Raw genomic sequence first — 20250 nt, forward strand, 5'->3', positions numbered from 1 at the left:
GCACTCAGTTGCAAGGTCTTTCACTTCTCCCTAGTTATAACCTTTCTGAGAAAATTTAGTCCCAAGTAAACTTCCTTCAAGAACATACCATGGCACTGCCCAGCGCTAATAAATACCTGCTTAGAGAGGATAACACAGTAAGTATGCAGGGCAGACCATACTAACGAAAGATACACTCAAATTCACAACAGCCACAACTGCTGTGTAAAGTTTCTTACCCTAAAAATTAACCGAGGTGTCTCAAGAAACAACTTTTTTATGGTTTGTCCTCCAGAAGAATTCGCAGCGTTGGAAGTGCACGGCTTTTGTCAGGAGAAAGTTGCAGTATTTCCTGCAATGCATTTCTGTAACACACGAATAGCATTAACTGCAGTTAACTTCTCTACCGGTTCATGCATCTCTACTGGCCGAATATTTCCCTCGTGGCATGCACCCTCTCCACTCCTTTCTACGCGCTTCACAAAGTTACCTGCAAGGAACAAGGGCACTGATTCAACGAAGCCTTGTAGATATACAAAAATCAGAACCCTGAACCAGCCCAAGGACAGATCACTCCCATTTCCGTTCCTGTCCATGTTTTGCCAATACCTGTACTTTGACAGCTGTTCTTAGGTGCCCTAAAAGTATTTTACAAATCTCAATAATTTAGGCTGTAGGCCAGGATTTAATTTCTTAAAATTCACCTTTCGTATTTGACTTAAAGAGCCTAGGCAGGTAGAGAGAGGTGTATTCAAATGCTCCCCAAAAGTTTCATTAAATCCCAGAAAGTGATCAACAAATGAGTTCATTTAAAAAAGAAGCTATGACAAACATAAAGCTTTAGAGTTTAAGAAGAGATGATAACAAAGTACTATTGAAACTGAGAGCTGAAGAGAATGATTTAGGATGGTTTAAGCAAGTATAATTCAAAGCAACATGAGTAAGTTTTCCATTGTAAAATTCAAGTTAAACTTCAGCAAGAACTTTTTAACAACAAGATTGTTAAATACTGTGGAACTCAACAGATTAAATGAAATTGAAAACCGAACTTTCCAGCCACCTAGAAATACTAGACTGAACATGGTAACAATAAAAATACATGGTAACGGCTGACTCTTCCCTAGTAGAATTAGTAGAAACAATAAAGAAAATCTCTGCCCTATCGGAAAGTAAATATCCTCACTCATCCACTTCCCAAATAATGGTTTACTGCTAATCAACTTTTAATTGTAAAGGGTAAGAACATTTCTGGCCTTAGCATTTCAAGCTCTTCATTAGGGACTGTAGTGATAAGACAAGGGGTAACGGGTTAAAACTTAAACAGGGGAAGTTTAGATTGGATATAAGGAGGAAGTTCTTTCCTGTTAGGGTGGTGAGGCACTGGAACGGGTTGCGCAGGGAAGTTGTGAATGCTCCATCCCTGGCAGTGTTCAAGGCCAGGTTGGACAGAGCCTTGGGTGGGATGGTTTAGTGTGAGGTGTCCCTGCCCATGGCAGGGGGGTTGGAACTTGATGATCTTAAGGTCCTTTCCAACGCTAACTACTCTATGATTCTAAGCAGACACTTCTTTGTTCATTCCTTAGCAGGAAATAACCACATAAGGAAAGAAAAATCTTCCTTGATAGGTGACACAAGTTAAAAAACAAATCTAGTCTTGTCAGCAAGACAAGATGGAAATTGAGAAACACTGCTGCAAGGATTTATATGAGGCTCTACAACTTCAGGAAGAAAATTAAATTTGGAAGTATTTCTGAATGGTCATGAATAACATGTAAAATCAAGGGGATGAAGTTACATATTCAGGAGATTTTCAGATGTCATTAAAAATCAATAAGCATCAAAATCACTTAGGCAACATTAAAAATATCTCCATCTTCATATTTCATCATCTAAATTTTATAACAGGGTGCTGGGAATATGCCAAAATCTCTGTTACTAGTGTATCAGAACAATTACTGCTGTGAATCTTCTACTGAAAAATTACAACTGTGATATTTATAACATGGAGACTAAATATAAGTAAGCCCCCAAGCAAAAATACATTATTCAGATTATGTCTTTCACTGCATTTTTTGTCATTTATTGTAATAACAGTAGCCCTATTTTCAGGAACTTTATATCAGTCAGCCTTAACAAGTCTTTTCCAGGGAAAGAAAGACTATTAAATCAATTTTCCAATCATAACAAGTTGGAGAAAATTCTGGCTCCTTAAATGAACATATTCCTTTGATATGTGAAGACTTTTTTTCTTTCAAAGCCTTGGTATTTATGCTAGGAAAATGACCACATTTTCCCTATGTAAACATTAATTAAGCTAATGTTTCATTCCTATTTTGAAACTATAGTCAATAAGCTGCTGTCAAATTATGAACAGCAAAAAAACCTGTGTCAGTTCAAAAAATGAACCTATGAACACAATAAGCATGTAAAGAGTATGTCCTAGTAACTTGGAAATGCTGCCCCTTCCTTCCACTTCAGAATTTGATTACGATCAAAGTGCTACATTTTCCCTGTCTAGCTAGGTTACTGTAGTTTAATGCAACTGATGATGCATGGGTGCAATCCCCCTTTATTGCTAGCTGTCTCAGATTATCCTCATTTAGGCCATCCGTCACCCATGATCGCTTTCTTCAAAATATTTCCAATCAACTAACTGAAGACTGGGATCCTACCTGAATCAAGTATAATGTAGATCAAAGACTGAATGGCTCTGTGAACAGTGTGAAAGCTTCAGCATTCTTTCCTAATGTAGATCACTAAGTGCTTGAGGAAGGAGTGTAAAAATAATTGTAGCTGGAGAGAATCTGATGATAGAATGAACTCCCACAGTAGATCAGCCAAATCATGCACCATTACAAAATTCTGCAGCGGTCTTGTTTAACTGAAGCATCTCTATCCTAAAAATCATAGTTACAACACTACACCTCCCTTATGCAATAAAAACTTGCCAACAAGAAACATGCCAAAAAAATAAAATACTATTATTAAAAAAAAAAAATCAACAAAAACCACAAAACAACCTCACAGGTTGAAATGTAAGAAAGCACTCAATTATGTTGTATGATTTCAGTGAAGGAAGATTCTGTCAATTACTATAGTAACTGGATGAAGTTCTGCAAATTAAAAATACAGAAACTAATTAAGCAAATTAACACAAAAAGACTCTCAACTCACATTTAATCTATTATGCAACATTTTGATGCATTATGCAACAACATGAAACCTCTGCAATGCATCAGTTATCTTCATCTTCTGCATGATACTGTAAAGGTCCACTTGCAGATCCAGCTTTAACCACTGAGGTGGTTCCCACAAAACATTGTGGAAACACCAGTAGAAATTACAGCAGCAATTCAGGTACTGTATTTCAGAAATATGACCTGAAATTTCCCTACACTCTGTAAAGAATAAGAATTATGAAATATGGATGCTAATTACACCTATAATTTTAAGCCTGTCATACTGATATATTCTGGTTATAGTCATCCAGAAGATGTTCTCAAGCCACAAATGGACCATCAAGTGTGCACTCCTATTTTAGTCCATGCTCATCTTTGCTACCTCTGACTTACACCTCTCAATATACAAAGAAGTAAATGAGAGAACAGGATGGGGCTTTTTTCCCCAAAAAAGAAAACCAGTAGCAGAGAGTATACCATTAGAGGAATCACAAAGAAAAGTACAGTCTGAGAACAGACTCATCATTGCTGAAGGGGACAAAAGCTAAAGGTACCTAGAGAAACAAGCATCTTTAAGCATTTGACTAACCAAATGTACAGCAGACTTTGCCACAGGCATCTTGCCTGCATAGCCCTCTCTCCGGGTTCTGCCCTTCTGTACTGTGCCCTAGGCAAAGCAGATCAACTTAAAACTGATATAAACCTTAAATGAGCTTGTAGGTCATTTTACTTAAATAGTCTGTCTTAATCTTGTTTTGCAGTTAGACTTTTAGATATTTTCCAAAAAAAGAGATCTATTTTCATTGGTTAGTATAACACTGGAAGTATAGTGAAGCAGAAACAGACATATTAAATCTGGCCCATTTTTAAAAGCCAGGCGGATTCAATGTATGCTTACATGTTCCTTACATGACTGTACATTACCATTTGTTCAGTGTTAATTTTGCATTATTTTGTCACAAAATTACAGCATTTAATTGCTACTTCTTTTTTTGTTGGGTTTGAGTTTGTTTGGGTTTTTTTAATCAGATTAGTTGCCCAAGAGTCTCTAGTTCAGTGAAAATACTATGCCAAAAGGAGTTACACTTTTTTTTTTTTTGAAATCTCAGTAGGAAATTCCATGTATTTTTGATGTTTAAATGTCTTTGAAATTTTGCATACATAGCCTTTAAAATTTCAGGAGTCATCTTCTCCAACATATTCCATGTACTATGTGGAAAAAAGGCTTTCTTGCTTTCTCAGCTCCCAGCTGGGTTCTCAACTTCGAATAAATCCTGAACTGACCTATCAATCAGCTCTATCACACATCTGCAAGTAATACAGTCTTGGTTTAGCTGGCTGAAAGTGCAGACAGCTGAAGCAGCACAAAACCCAGTGATTAGGATCCCGAGTTTCTAAGTTAATTTCAGGCTGCTGTCATTGTAGCTCTCAGCTGTCAGGATTAGAAAATCAATATTGTACAGAACCATATGCACAATCACGACGAGTGATAATCTGCTCCTGATGGTGGGGCACAATGGACAAAGAGAGAATCAAAGAAGAGTAGAAAAACAGAAAACAAAATGAAAAGGATAAAGATGTTAGCGTATGAAAATGAGATGCTATTACATGTTTGTGTGAACTGTACAACTACTACAGAAATACACAGAGAGAAATCACATTTTTGGCTTTTTTGGGGCAACTCCATTGGTTTCAATCAAGTTATACAGCACTGCACCTTCCCAAATAGTATTTGGACAAGTCTCACCATGCAATAAACAAAAATATGCATGGAAAAATTTCTGTATCAGGACATTTCTTTACTATAGATAAGATCCAAACCCAGAGATAGAGATATTGGTAAAAATTCTGAGGTTTTTTAGGCCCAAACTTTTAAACCTGAGCATTAACCTTTAAAACAGAATTAGAATTCAAGCTTCGTTTGTCAGCAACACACAATCCAAAATGGAGAATTTAATTCCTTAATCCTGACACAGGGAATATTTTCTTAGATTTCCTTCTTATGAATGTTCCAACAGAGCATCTAGTCTTACCCAGTCCTGCCAGGAAAATGTTTCATAACATCTCTTTTCTACAGATCTTTGCATCTGATTTCTATTTTAGCATCCTTGAACACTGTTTTAAATGTTATTTTTAAATACTTGCAGTGGTGTACATTAGAAACCCGGTTTTCTGTCTCTCCTGATAAATCTGAAGATACATGTGAAATAACAACCATGAAGTCTGCATGCAATGGTAATGTCATAACAATCAGAAAAAAATTGCTGATTTTCCAACATATTGCGTGTTTATGCACCTGAAAAATAGATCTTACTAAGAGTGTGCATGACTGTAGTGCTTGATACTAGAAACCAGAATTCTCTTATATGAAATTGCAGACTAAATGGAGACCAAAAATTTATCTCAATCTCAGTATTCGAAGACTGCAGCACCAAAACTAGTGGGGAACTATGAAACTACCAAATTTTGTAACTCCCAGAAATGCTACAATCATGCTTTCCCATTACAATAGCCATGTGTTTCCATCATCCAGACAAGCACACAATAAAGATGTGAAGAAAGCATGCAGAGCAGCAGCAAAGAGACAAACTAGATGCCATCTAGGGCTCACCAGTTGAATTACTCACAGCTGGTAACAAAATGAATCAACCAAGCAAAATCCAATACAATAGTCTGTCATTAACACAATCAAAGTGAAAGCACTTGGCATCCATCATCAGCTCCTCTAATGATTCCCTGGCTCAGTGGCAGCCTTGTGCCCTCTGTAGTTATTACTTGAATCTGTAAAAGAATACACAAGTATTTGCCCATTGTAAAAAGCAAGTATTTGGCATATCCTGCCAAGCTGTACCCTATCAATTGCCAGGCAGCACATTCCAAAAATTCAGCAAACAGGAGGTACTTTGGGGAAGAAGGACAGCAGTTTGCAAGGTTGTGAAGATGTCCACATACAGATGGCTCATTTGCTTGCAAGAAAATGAGAATGCATGGGCAGAGATGAAAGAGGTTCCTCTTTCTTTGCTACTGAATTCAGCAAGAATACAGTGTGACAGACCTCTCGAGGATCATTGTTGCCCACTGCTGAAACAGCAAATATTTCACAAGTGCTACATTTTCCTCTGTTTGGGACCCCTCAATCAGGAACATCTTTCTCCTGAAACACCAAAAACAATCCAACAAAAAATGTCACTGATCAGAAAGAACATAAACTCTTCGGCACAAGAAAATAAAGACTGCCTGGGAAACCCCAATTCATCTTGGACAAGTTATTATTTTTAAATGATCTCATCTACAGATGAACAAGTTATTGGTAAGACCAAAGAGAATTATTTCTCTTTCCACAAAAATACCCAAGACATAGCCCATGAAGCTAACAATAACAAACCCTGTTTCATGGACCCCAGGAACAAAAGCAAAAGCAGAACTGCAGAACTCTCTTGAAATCCATGTCTTATCTCAGGCTGCCCCATTACTTGCCCCTTTTAGTACAAGTTAAAATGGAACTAGCAAATGGTCTTTCCTCTGGTATTCAGTCCCAGTTTCTGGTAATCGGCAGTTTAAAGTTTTCCTCAGATGGTGATTGCATTTGTTGAATTAGGATCATCGTGCTTAATTACCTAATTCCTTTTTAACCTATTTACACTAATGGTCTCCACAATATCCCACATCACTTTAAGTTTTGTACTTGAACTCTATACTTTGTGGAAAGTGTTTCTCTCTTGTTTTTAACTTAGTGAATGATAATTTTATTGAAATTCACTATTTCTGCTATAATTAAATAGTTAGGATTTATTCTGTATTTACCTTTTCTTTATTTTTCATGGTATCTCATCCTCCATCTCCTGAATTGCCTCATTTACAGAGCAACTCCTAATCTACACAGCTTTGATTTGAGCAGAAACTATCTTCCCAATAGTAATGGAAGGCTGAATGACATTACCTCAAAATATGATCCAGACTTTAGAGTCCTAAAATTGAAAGCTCAGGGAAAGCCCTGTCTCAGGTTAGCAGCACTCAGTGCTATCATCAATGACACCACTAAGCTCGATAGGAGCGTGGCCAGCAGGTCAAGGGAGGTGATTCTCTCCCTCTATTCTGCTCTCATGAGACCTCACCTGCATCCAGCTCTAGGTCCTCCAACGTAAGAGGGATGTGGACCTGTTAGAGCAAATCCAGAGGAGGGCCAGGAAGATGATCAGAGGACTGGAGCACCTCTCCTATGAAGAGAGTCAGAGAGGGTTGGGGTTGTCCAGCTTAGAGAGGTGAAAGCTCTGGGGAGACCTTAGAGCAGCCTGATCTTACACGCAGAAGGTGCTCTGAAAGGTTTTTTTTACATTGTGTCCACATCAGCAGTGACTTGCCTGTCACCTCCCCTTAAACACTGGCATGCACTTGTGTGAAGCACAAGCCACAGAAGTGCAGGAGTAAATGCCCAAGTAGAGCACAGCATTAAAAAGGAGTACAACCTGGACAACAAACATCCTAGACAGCAGAGACAAAAGCATCCTAGGGAGAGATGGAATTTGTTACAGAGAAAAAAAGATACTGAAAGCCAGCAAGAGCACCTAAAAAGCAAGAGATTGGCTGAAAAGATGGGATTTAAAAAGAAGCACACATACAATGATTTCTGCCTTCTGGATTATCAAGATTGATGTTTTCACATTTTCCATCTCCACCATGAGGGCTAAAATATTGCCTATTTTATTTTCACCTTTTAATTAAAAATCTGGAATATAGGTGTTCCTTGGTATAAAAGCTACAAGATTGCAAGATTATAGCAGAAACATAAAAGTTGACAATAATGATTTGATACTGAATTTTCTTTTAAATTTCTTGCTTTTCATTACACTCACAATTCACATGCATGTCTTAGATCACTCATGTCGACATCTCTTAGCACTTCCAAATGATAAGACACTTTCCTATCATTTCTATTACCAATCCTACCAATCAAGATACCTTAAATGAAACACTTAAAAACTGAGACTGTGAAGGAAACCCACTGCTAACTGTGGATTGAGTCATCTTTCCATTCCATGTAAGAAAAGGAAAGAGACTATACATATTTCTGACACAGTAGAAGATGCTTTAAGGCTTGAAATACTGTAATAAATCTCAATGTGATTTTAGTGCCCTGAAGAAGTTTGGTCATCACAAAACAAAACCTGGGTTTATGTAATTCAAATGAAGTATGACTAGTACCAAAACACAGTATTAATAACAAAACTAAAGGAAAAATTACCTACTCTTGTATTTCTTGAAAGCTAAAAACACTGAATTAAATTGAATGTTTGCCACCAGGCAGAATTTTTAAAAAATATTCCCATTATAATCAAATATATTTTCATATTTCCATATATATGGCCACAAATATCCATAATACCCAAGAAAAGCCTGCTGGAAAAATGCCGAATGTTAGTATTAGGAAAATAATCATTTACGGACTAAAGAAAAAAAATAAGTAAATCACTCTGTAATTATAAACCAGTATTACATTCCTATATAAAAATATATCAATAGCAGAAATAAACCTGCTCTTAATAATGAGTTATTAAAACCTGTACTCTAACTGTAAAGTATTAACAACACTGTATTACAACTCGCACAGACTATTTATCAATTCTTTTGGTTACACTCAAGACAATCTTGCCAGACATAATTATGTCTTTTGCTTTTTAAAGAATATTCAAAATGGAAATGTTATATAAACAGGTATTCCTGCAATCACTGCGAAATGAAAAATTTGAGAGTCAAATATCAAAGTATAGCCGAATAACAGTCTCTGGGTTACAGTATTTGAACAAGATTAATCACAATCCTCTAGAATTTTGTAATCTCGCATCCATAAACAGCACTTCCCTGAATCCATAAAAGTTACTCTTTGTTGTGTAAGAAAATTAAAAGTTTTATTGGTTTAAAAAATATAAATAAAAGCCTAAATTAAGAGGTATTTTTAATTGTCCATTCACCATTCGTAACTATTATCTGCACTCTTACAGCAAGCACTTCATGTGATTACAGCCATAATGGTTATGTTGCAATAGCTCAGTTATTTTCATGAGCAATCAGGAGAGCAACAAACTACAGAAAAGCAGCAGATTCTATTATTTTTGCATTACCAGAAACTTACTTGCTTAAAATCAAGCCAATAAACAAGTCTGTTATTCACATGTGTACTGTCCTAGCTCCTGAATTAGCCAGTAATGGACCAGAACCCCTTCATGACAGGCCCCACATCCATCCAGAACAAAAAAACAGTTCTCATCTCAAAAGGTTCACACATTTTTGCCTAAACAAATAACCAAAAAAATACAACCACCTAAACTTGATGTCTCATTTACAGCATCTTATCCATGCTGTAATAAACTGCTGTGTTTATTCTTGCATGATGCCAAGCACAAAGCAGATTACCCCAATTTTAACAAGGGTAAACCTATCTTGCATTTATGTAAGGTCAGCACATGCAGCTAAGGAATTAAAAGAGAAGGCTCTGATGTTACCTACCTCACAGCAGGCTTTTTTACAGCCACTCTTTGTATGCAAGCCAAGGGAGACCAGATAGACACAAACAAACATGAAATCATAACTTCTGATGAATGCCACAGTTTGCAATTTCAGAAGCCCAAGAGTCCACCAAGAACTGGTTTTATAGATATTACCTTTTTATAATATTATCATTGAAACACTGCTCAGAATTTTTATATGCCAAGTTGCTCTAAATACCATGGTACTTCTGGAATCAAAATTTCTAGACTTTAAGATAAAAAAGAAATGGTTCCAGAATGAGAACACTTCTTTCCTACCGGTCTTTCTTAGACCTTACATTGGATGCTTCATTGAAACCTACATTCTTTGTATTGAACTACCCAAGGCATGTAGGTCGTATGAATGTGTGCAAGACTGGATTGTACAGGTCTGCGTCATTCACAGAAGAAAAAAAAAAAAGTAAAAAGATATATAGCCCAGGTTTACGCATTTACATGCTTTGATAATGACTTTCACTAAATGCCTTCACTTTAATATTTCTATACTCTTCTTTGACAGCTTCTTTTACAAAACTCTGGTCTCTTAACTTTTTTTCACAGACATATGTACACTAACAAGTTTCGTATTTATGGAAAAACTGGGGAGAAGGAAGCAGGGCAAGGTAGCTTTGGGATTCTGAGCTTTTTGGCTGTAACATATTTGGACTTGCAAGCTATAATCCTGTTACCATGTAAGTATCATTGCAACTGTTAATGGGACAGTTCCTGTGGCAGAAGCCAGTCCAAGGCAAATCCCTCTTCATGGGTACAGCGGAGATACGCAGTTCTCAAAACTTAACTCCTTTCCTTCGAAACCTGCTTCTGGCAGCTGCACACCTCTTCAGTTTCTCTTCAAAGTGTTTTCTCCACTCCAGAAGTAGCTGCAGTTTTCTGTTGCTCTGGGCAATACTGGCTTGCATTTAGAAACCTCTCACCTACTTTTAATTATGGTCGGGCAAATAGAAAAAAAAAAATCCATGTTTTGCTGGCCAAAGTACATCAATGCTGATACAGCACCACAGAGTCATAAACTTTTAGGCAAGATGAAGTGACACGAACACAATCAAACGCCACAAACTACAGATCACTGCAAAAAAAAATCCATCTCTCCAAAAGCGAACGTATTTTTCTTCTTTATAAGTTTCTTTAAAAATTTTTAACCTTTTATTCCAATGTCATTTTAGAACAAAGTCTTGTGAAACACGAGGTTTCAGTGGGTACTTCAGAAAAGGGTTTCTCTCAGTCCAGTCCATTACAGGATAAGAACTGGCAGAAGCAGATTCCAAAAGCAAGAGGCACATTTGGTGTTAGTGAGGAAAGCCAGCTGTATGGCTACAGAAAAAATCCTTTCTATGAAACTGGTGAGAATAAGCATGAAGGCTTATGCACTGCACTCAAAATACTAATTTTGAGAGCATATTCACCTATTCTGGATTCATTCAGATACTTCTCTCAAAAAAAAGATCTAGAATTTACCTATTATTAGAATTTCCACAAGATTCTTGGATGAGTATTAAATACAGCTTTATGAGCGCTTTTACAGTTCATTGCCACTTTTAATTTCAAAGCTATTCTAATGTTGCAATAAAAACAAGTGGACATAGTTAAGTATTTCACTGCAACACAATCATTAAGAGGAAAAACAGAATAAATTGGAAGCTTTCTAAAAGATAATTATATCATCAGTCAAGTTTTATGTTTGAGCATTTCTATCTTCTCTTCAAATAAAGGGAAAGGATGACAGTAATTGAAGGAGATGAGTAATATGGGTTACAGTCGAAGTTATGAAATTTTCTGGAAAAAAAAAAGTAAAGTATGTTAAAGTCTCAGAAGACAGCGGACTTGGAGAGACTGCATAAACATTTGTATTAGTGACGATACTCATTTGAATCTCAACCAAGGCAGCAGTAGCCTCAAAAGAACTGGAAACTAAGTTGTTCCTGAGGACTGCATAGATTTGGGGGTGAGAGGATGGAAGGGAACACTACTTTTATTCTACAAATTCATTTTAAACACCAATACATACAATATCCCTTCTGTCAGTGCAGTAATGTACTGTTCTGGGACACTCTGGTTCTATTTTGGTACTTACCTAAATAGGTCAAAAAATGATTAAAAGAAATTCTTAAAGCATGCTGATTTTTCTGAAAAAGGATACAGGTTATCCACGTTTTCATGAAATCAAAGCTAGGAGAACGCCTACTTTCTTCCACAGGCAATATGAAATTATCATTTTTGTTACATTCTTCATGTTATAGAGCATACCAGGAGAATATATCCTCTCCCTTCCAATCTTTAAAATTTTGTATCAATACACTAGAGATGCTTGTAATGCAATCTCACAAAAACACTGTTCTGCATTCTTAACAGATGATATCCAACTTTATCCACTTCCCACTTGGGCAGAAGAGGTGAGAGGTTTCTGGTAATAAGGACAACAGTGGTTCAGTCACTTCTGCATGGTTATTCAGCAGTCCTTGGGAACAGCGTTGTCTATAAGCTCAACCTTGAGTCCCAAGGTAAAGAACAAATCTCCAGAGCAAACGGGCAGCTAATACTTTTCACTCAAATTCTCATCTTCTCATTCTCATCACTTACCTGCAAAACTTTCAAACGAAAAATATCAACTTCCTAGATTCAGCAAAACATATTTATGGATTTAGCAAAAAGCCCGAGATTCGCATTTGGTTTACAGCTGTTGCAATAGGCTTTGACTTGTGAAACAAGCAAATTAAATAATTAAATAAGAATAAGAACAACATCTTCAATTCTACTGAGGCAGGCCTTGAAAAAAGATGCGTATTTCTAGATCTGCAGTTAACACTTTATTGATAGTTGCATTGGAATTTTGACAAATTCCTCAGGATTATTTTAGATGTCATTATGCTGCTTAATTCCAAATAGAAAACTTCAATCCTTTTTGGTATATTTAAGTATACATTTCCAAAAATTAAAAAAGGTCAATATCTTAATTTAGGAGGAAACAGATCGACATTTTTCTTAGCTGAATTTTAATAATCTGACTGATAGGGTTCCTGTTTGGCTCTTGGGAAACTGTCAAGGATACAGACAGATGATGGATTTATGTTGAAAGCAAAATTCTTTTTCTAGAAATACACTCAAGCACAAATTTATCAACTGCATCTTTGCTCCAACCAGATCTAGGAGAGACTTCAGGATCTTATCCCGGAATCATTTTTTTCTGTTTCATCTTACAACAAAAATATAGCTTTACAGAATGAAACAGATCCATCTTAGTATTCAGAAGCTTGATGTTTCGGTCCACTAACAAAACTGAAAATTTTACTGTATCTTGCAAATACTGAACACATCAGTATAATGCAGCCGTTTCTTATTTCTAATTTGTATTCTACAATTATAAATCCAACTATTCAAATGTACCACTAAAATTTTCCTGAACAGCGAAATTAAAATACTTGAGAAGTTATTTTTATTCCCTTATGGATTCTGTTCTTCGATTGTACAAAAAAAAACAATATGAAAACTACTAGTCAGTACCAACTTGTAATCTGATACACAACCTCCCTGATTGTACCTTTATTTCCTATCAATTTTTACAACACTGTAAATATCCTTAATTCCAGACAACCACCACAGTGTTTTCAGCATTTTACTGGGAAAGATTCAACATGAAATCACATTCTTTTTATGGCTGCTTTCTTCTAACATAAAACCCATGTACACATTCATATATTGGAAAGGAAGTTTACATGTACATATTATCTTCCTCTCCATGCCATTTTGTTATTGAATTTAATGAAATAGTCTGACAGACTAAGTAAAGTATCTATTTTCTACTTTTACCCAAATCTAACAGCAGGGTTTGGGGTTTTTTTTTCCATCCTTACATAGTTTCAGTGCTTATGAATGTCTAGTGCAATTGTTAGTGACTGATACCTGGAACAATCCCTCAGAACAGTGGCTTCAGATCAGTTTTCCATAATTTAGATGATTTTGACTACTTTAATACAAGTTTCTATAAAAAGGTGCAAAACCATCCCCATCTCTCTCCAAAATGCAACACGAACGTGTAATACTTTCTGGCATTTTTAGTGCAACAGCTACCAAGTGATTGCTGTCAGTGAAACTTGTCCTAGAACTTCTTGCAGCCCCACTGATGCAAACAGATTTCTATACTCCTTAAAAGCCAATAATGCTTCATGAAGGCTTAAAAATCTACATATAGGATTAGCATTTTGCAGATTAGCATTCATAAATACGGTTACATTTTATGTTGTTGTATGGTTTTAAAACCTGCTTGCAAACACAAAATCAGATGAATAGTAGGCATCTACCTTTCTAATATACTCTTTGAATGTGCTCACAGTAAATGCAAACGTTTCTGATAAATTCAAGATTCAGGAGGATGTAACAAGTTATCAACATTTACGATCCAGATTTATTCTAAATATGCTACTATTCCTGTTTCTTTGCAGCAAGTTCCTGCTCCATTTCATTTAAATCAAGAACTTGCAAGTCTTAATGTATCTTCCACATCTCCATAGAATTCCAAATCCTATTTAAAAATCAACTTTACAATGTCTCATAAATAGCTAATTAAAGAAAGTGAAAAGGGTCCAGCAGGTGGATAGGGAAATCAGAAAAGATATGGAAGAATCAAGATTCAAGATCCTGTCTTGCCCCAGCTGTACAAAGGCATGAGCTGGCCTTCCTGCTTCTGTTCCTCCTTGACTTTCCCCATGCTGTAACCAAAACAGTCTTTCCGTGTGAAACTTAATCAGCTCCCTCTTCTGTTTCATACCACAGTCAGATACAACACCCTCGATTCTCCAAGTTTGCACAAATCTCTCCACACTCAAAACTTTACCCTTATGTCACCCTGCAACTTCTTTCTCCCAGACCAAGACTCTTTTTCTTCTATTTTTAGTAACCGCCTTTATCATGTATTCCAACTTTCACCTTGCCTATCCCAATCAAGAGCCTTGTGCAAGCATGGTTTATATTATGTTTAAGTATGATAAGCTCATTTTTCATTTCATGAGAGTAACTTTTAAATTCCACCAATACTGAAAACTGTGTTGAACACACTCAGCCCTCCATTAAATAACTCCACCATTAACATAAAAATGGCATTATTATTGCAAAGGGAGTCTTAATGGCATTACTGTTCAAAAGTTTGGGATTTTTACAATGCAGACCCAAACATGTATGTTACAGTGTATTACAGAAATGAAATGAATGTGCTATGCCTATGGCTTTCTCTTCTGATATCAGATACACAACTAATTGTTCAAGACGATTTAGAGTGGATTAAGTTTTCCCTCACCTGCTTAAATCCTCTCATCCACTGAGGTTGTAAACATTACTTATTTAAGAAGCATTAAAGGTGTCGGTGCAAGTATTTTGTTTAAGGATTGACTCAATATTTTTTTTCCAAAGGAAAAAACAGAAAGGAAAGATACAATTATTAGCAGAGGAAACTGGAAGCGTGTGTTTAACAAGTAGAAGTTGTGGAAAGAACTCAAACCAGGCACAGACACATTAAAGTAACATGATTTCCACACAGGATTCATACTTTTTTCCTGTTTTTTCACAGATATGTATCAGGCTGCCAATTATCTTTAAACAGTAACACCACAGGACAACATATGATCCAGAGAAATCTTTTATAATCATGACATTGGCAAATATAAGGGGGAGGGGATGTACTTAAATAAACACGTGCCCCTGATTGTTACTTTATTTCATTCTAGCGTTTTCCTGGAAAAGGATTTCTTTTTTCTTTTCACTCAGAACTTGGAATCAAGCAGTAAAAAACGGAAATACCCAAAGCAGCAATTCAATCCTAGATTTATACTTACAATTAGGTTTTGGGGTTTTATTATCAACGGTTTTATTATCTCAGTACCCCTGTCTTGAAAATGTAATACTGCTTCTGCATTTTTCCAAAAGAAACACAACATTCCTATAGTCTCTATAAACTTGCCATAAGTGCTGCTATAATCCTAAATTTCGAGGAACTGAGCATTAGTACTGCTATGCAAACTGTGGGCTCAAGCTCTGCCATCCATTCTCACAATGAGCAATACATTTCATCTGCAACTCTCGTCGGAGGTCTCACTCAGCATCAACAAAAGCAAGAGAATTTGGCCTGTTAGTGTGAGCAGCTTCCCACACTCACCTGCCACATTAAAAATAGTTACTACCCAAGATCTCGCTATACCATTCTCCCACATACGGAGGCCTAAGTAGTAGTAACTGCGTGCCACTTGCAGCAGCAACAACAGTACTCAATTACAAACAATATCTTACGTATAGCATACAGAACATACCATAGCATATGCATATACATTACGTATATGTACCTGTGGGCACGCATCAGCAAGGTCATGCTTTAAGGTCTTGTACCTAGCAGAATTTTAAATATATAAATAAATAAAACAAAACAGCTTTTTGGTGAGAGAATATAAACTTGGAAAGGAAAAGTCAATTTGGTTTTATATACATGGGCTTTACTGTTACCTTCAGAAAACACAGCAAAACGACATGCCCAGCACAAACACAGTTATGAAAATACCTGCACTTGGTCCTTCTACCTGAAGTATCAAGCCTCTGACAACAACCCTGGTTTGAAAGCAAATTTTGACTTGCATACAAGAGAGATCCAGAACATACATAAACAAATACGCTACAGAGTAACTTCTGCTGTGAACACACTGCCTTAAGTGACCATTTGCAAAAGAATTTGCATGCAACAAGGTATACATGTATGCAGACAAACTAACCATATCTGGTCCTTTGATTAGAAATCAATAAAGTATCTTTGTGGAGAAGATCTGGAGCTTGTTTCTCCCGTTCTGTAAACACATGATGACTCCTCAGCAATCTTTCAATTACTCACAACTATTTTAAAGCACTCTGAATAATCATACTGAAAAAATATACTTGATGACTGATAAATAAAACATTAGATGATACAGTAAGCATACAAGCCTGCAATTTGTTACCATATTAGTGTATGCATTGAACAATAAAAATAAGACTATATTTGCATTGTCAAAAGCAGTTTAAACAAATTGTTTCCAGGTGAACAATTTCCTTTTACATTTATTTCTACAATATTGCACTTACAGGCAATTTGCAACAGAGTTTTAATAATTTTCAGAGGAATTTGGCCACACTGCAAAAAAAATGAGAAGCAGTATCCCAACTGCTAAACAGAGGTGCTGTGGCTGTGTAAATCTTCTTTTGGTAACAGTTCTGGGAAAGGAGACTGGTAAGGAAATCGTTTAACACCCCCCCCCAAAACCACAGCATTTTATCATTTTGCTAGTTGCTAGGGATTGGGGGTTTTAATTAAATGGTTGTATAATAAATCAATAACAACATATGACTAACACTACAGTAAAAATAGATTCCACTTTGTACAAGCTGCGGGATTTTGGTGGGAAATTATATTGAGGCTTCACAATCTCTGAGCACCATCAGAAGATAAAATTAATCAAGGACCACATTTGCCATCTTTTTACTATAAATAACAATTAAACTGCATCATGTGTCACAGTCTCACAAAAAAAAATATAAATAAACGCACTTGCCATTAGACTAAGCTCTTGAAGGAAAAGAGCACAGCTAGGAGCGTTTCTCTTCAGACCCAGAGTCCACCAAACTGGGACAACATTTGGGAACAGAACTGCATTCATCTTACAGCTCAGACTCCCATTTGTTTGTTTCAAGTAAAGATGAGGACTGATCCCTAAACCAGAAGCATTTTAAAGGTACGCTATGTCACAGCATTACCTCCCAGGCTAAAAACACTAACATTAGCTCCAACTCCTGCTCCTTAAACTCTGCCGAGACTCCAGGTACAAGACTCCCAACCATGCAAAAGCCACTTCTGCCTTCACCACATGCAGGGCTCTAGACATCAGCCAGGCAGAGACTGCCAAAGCACATCCACACACTTAATCACTTGATGCAAGAAGAAAATGCCACTAGGGCTGCAAAACCTCTAAGATTGAGGGAGCTATGCCTTCTACCATCACTGTGGCAAGAAAGCAACATTGCCTTGTTGACCTGCAGAGGCCCTGTCAGAAACAGTGAGAGTAAAGGAGGACAGAGGAAGAGGGCACGCCATGATATATATTACATGGAGTATAGAAGTCTCCCTTTCCTACTTGAAGCAAGCACAACAGCTGCTTAAGTAAACGGAGGTGGCGAACCAGGACACAAACTTAACAAGCAACAGCACTGATGGGGACCTGTGGCTCTGCAGACAGGTACTGCATCGGGCAGGGTGCCGCCAGCCAGAGCTGCAAAGGAACTGACAACAATTCTCCCCTCATCAGCACACAAGAAATCCTGTCTTCTTTGGTCCTCTCAACCACAGCAACAGCCTTTTTTCCTGTGCACACCCCTGGAGAAACAAAACTCTAAACCAGACAGCACAAGGCAATCCTGTATGTTGCACCTTCTAAAAGCTAATGCCTGATGCCCTGTGCAGCGGCCATTGCACAACCAGAGACAACACATATTGGCAAAGCAAGACCAGCACGGAGGCTGCTAGCAAGGTATATGAGCAAGAGCGAGGCTGCTACTGACTGCAGGCTACCTCACTGGTGTGAAACACTGAGGACTAAACCTTCCACAAGAATCAGTGATCACAATGGAAACTGGATTTACACTGAATTGTCTCTCTAAGGAAAGGAAGCGTGCAGCCAGTCTGCCAGTGAAAAAGACAAGACCTTCTACTCCAGCACCAGAAAGTGCGAGAGCAGCAAGTAACAGGAATTAGGATTCACAAAAGCTATTGAGAGAGCAACAGGAAAAACTGTCTCCGCCGCAAGGAGAAAGGAGATGCCAGGGATAACCTCACACTGTGTAGCAACCTGCCACCTGACTGCAAAATGGACCATGTCAACAGATGATGGGAACAGACTCTACAGAAAACAGGCTTGCCATGAGTGCAGCTCATCAACCTGCAGAGGCTGAGACTTGTCTCTTTCAAGCTTTGTCAATGTCGCTCTAACACAGATCCATTTCAGGAGCCAGGGAAGCCTCTGCAGACCTATGCGGTGTGCTCACAGGGATGTGTATGCCTGTCAGACACCAGTGTATGCACATGAAAGACTTCTCCCTGCTCCAGACAGAGTGATTTCCCGTGCAAGGCAGGAACCACCATTCACAAACAGAATCTCAGTAGGAGACGAAGATCAACACGCACCTCACACCTTCTCTATGCCTGCAAACCCTGTGTCTGGGGGAAGCCAGGCAGGAAAGAGGGTCCCCACTGATCTAAGAGGTTCCCCACCAACTGACCCCTTTCCTATTTTCTGGATAAACGCTGCCCAGCCGTAGCAGTGCAATCGCACTGTGCTCAGAGGCAGGGGTGCACTCCGTACCCCCCCAAAAAACGACAATAACCCCGCAGATTACCAGCTCCACCACTGAGCACAACAAACTGCGACACCACGGCACGAAGCGTAGCCGGGGATCCGGGGGGGGCAGCTAGACCCCGCGATGCAAGTGCCAGACCTCGGCAGATTCCTCTGCGGTCTTCAGGCAAGGCAGGGCCAGGAGCTGCAGGGACAGTCCCAGCCCGGAGCGGGACCCCATGGCGCAGACCTCAGGTGCCCGCTCCCCAGCGCTGCCCCACCGAGAATGGAGATGTCAGAAACAGGGGGACGCGGAGAGAGGGGCACCGAGGGGAAGCGGATGTCTGAAGCTGGGGAGCCGGAGGGCAGGGTGCTCACCCCGGCGGGACACGGACACGCACACATACACATACACACACATACATACACACACACACGCACAAACACACCGCGCTTCATCCCCGAGCGTGCTGGCGCCCAGGCAACCCCGCCGCCGCGCCGCCCGGCACCGGAGCGAGCCAACCTGTTTCCCCACACACCCGCGAACCCCGCTTCGACCCCCAGCAGAGGCGGGCAGCACGGCGGCCACCGCGACCCCTCCCCGGCTGCCTCCCCGCGGGGCTCCTCGCAGCCCCCCTCCCGCAGCCGTGGCCGCGCCGCGGCCGCCGTACCGTGGGCAGCAGCGGCTCCATCTGCGCCCCTTGGTCCTGGGTCTCCATGCGGCGGCGGGGCCGCGGCGGCGGCGGCGGAGCCCTCCCCGCCGCCCGCCCGCCGGGGCGCGCTCCCGGGCGCTGCGGGAGCCGCTGGGCTGCGCTGGGCTCCGCGCGCCGCCGCGCTCCCTCCGCGGATCAGGTGGCGAGGAGGCAGGAAGCGCGCCAGTCACATGGCTCCGCGGCCCGGCGCGGGGGGAGGCACGAGCCGGATCCACCTGCGGGATGCGGCCGGGTCCAGCTGCTGCTGCCGCCGCCCAGGAAGGGCGGCCGGGCCTCGGCCCTGCGCGGCCGCGCCCGAGCACCGGGCACCCTGGAGCCGCGGGTGCCTCCGCACGGCACCTTTGCTGGGGCCGGGGATGCCGGTCCCCACGGCCGAAAGGGGAGCGGGCTCCCTGACCGAGCCCGAGGGAGCGGAGGGAGCAAACCTCCGAATCCCCGAGTGCCGGGGATTTGCGATAGCAAACCTGATCAGGACACGGCTTCCAAGTTTACCACTTCA

General features: G+C 39.5%; 1 protein-coding gene across 8 annotated transcripts in view; it reads right to left on the reverse strand.

Annotated features, from left to right (window-relative positions):
• Positions 1-20250, reverse strand: part of SLC4A10 (solute carrier family 4 member 10) — a 163758-nt gene that overhangs the window by 135813 nt on the left and 7695 nt on the right. For 6 of the 8 annotated variants that reach the window (XR_010610725.1, XR_010610726.1, XM_065670574.1 and 3 more), the window contains exon 1: positions 19710-19790. The exons of 1 other annotated variant lie outside the window; for it this stretch is intronic. Coding sequence is in view for 4 of the 7 variants with exons in the window: in XM_065670574.1 (XP_065526646.1) it covers positions 19710-19757 (48 nt within the window). In the remaining 3 variants the exon portion in view is untranslated. Of the gene's footprint in view, positions 1-19709; positions 19791-20250 lie in introns of those variants that run through there. One more of the 8 variants, XM_065670575.1, reaches the window with a different exon arrangement.

Source organism: Lathamus discolor, chromosome 3 (assembly GCF_037157495.1).
Source record: "Lathamus discolor isolate bLatDis1 chromosome 3, bLatDis1.hap1, whole genome shotgun sequence".
Taxonomy (NCBI): domain Eukaryota; kingdom Metazoa; phylum Chordata; class Aves; order Psittaciformes; family Psittacidae; genus Lathamus; species Lathamus discolor.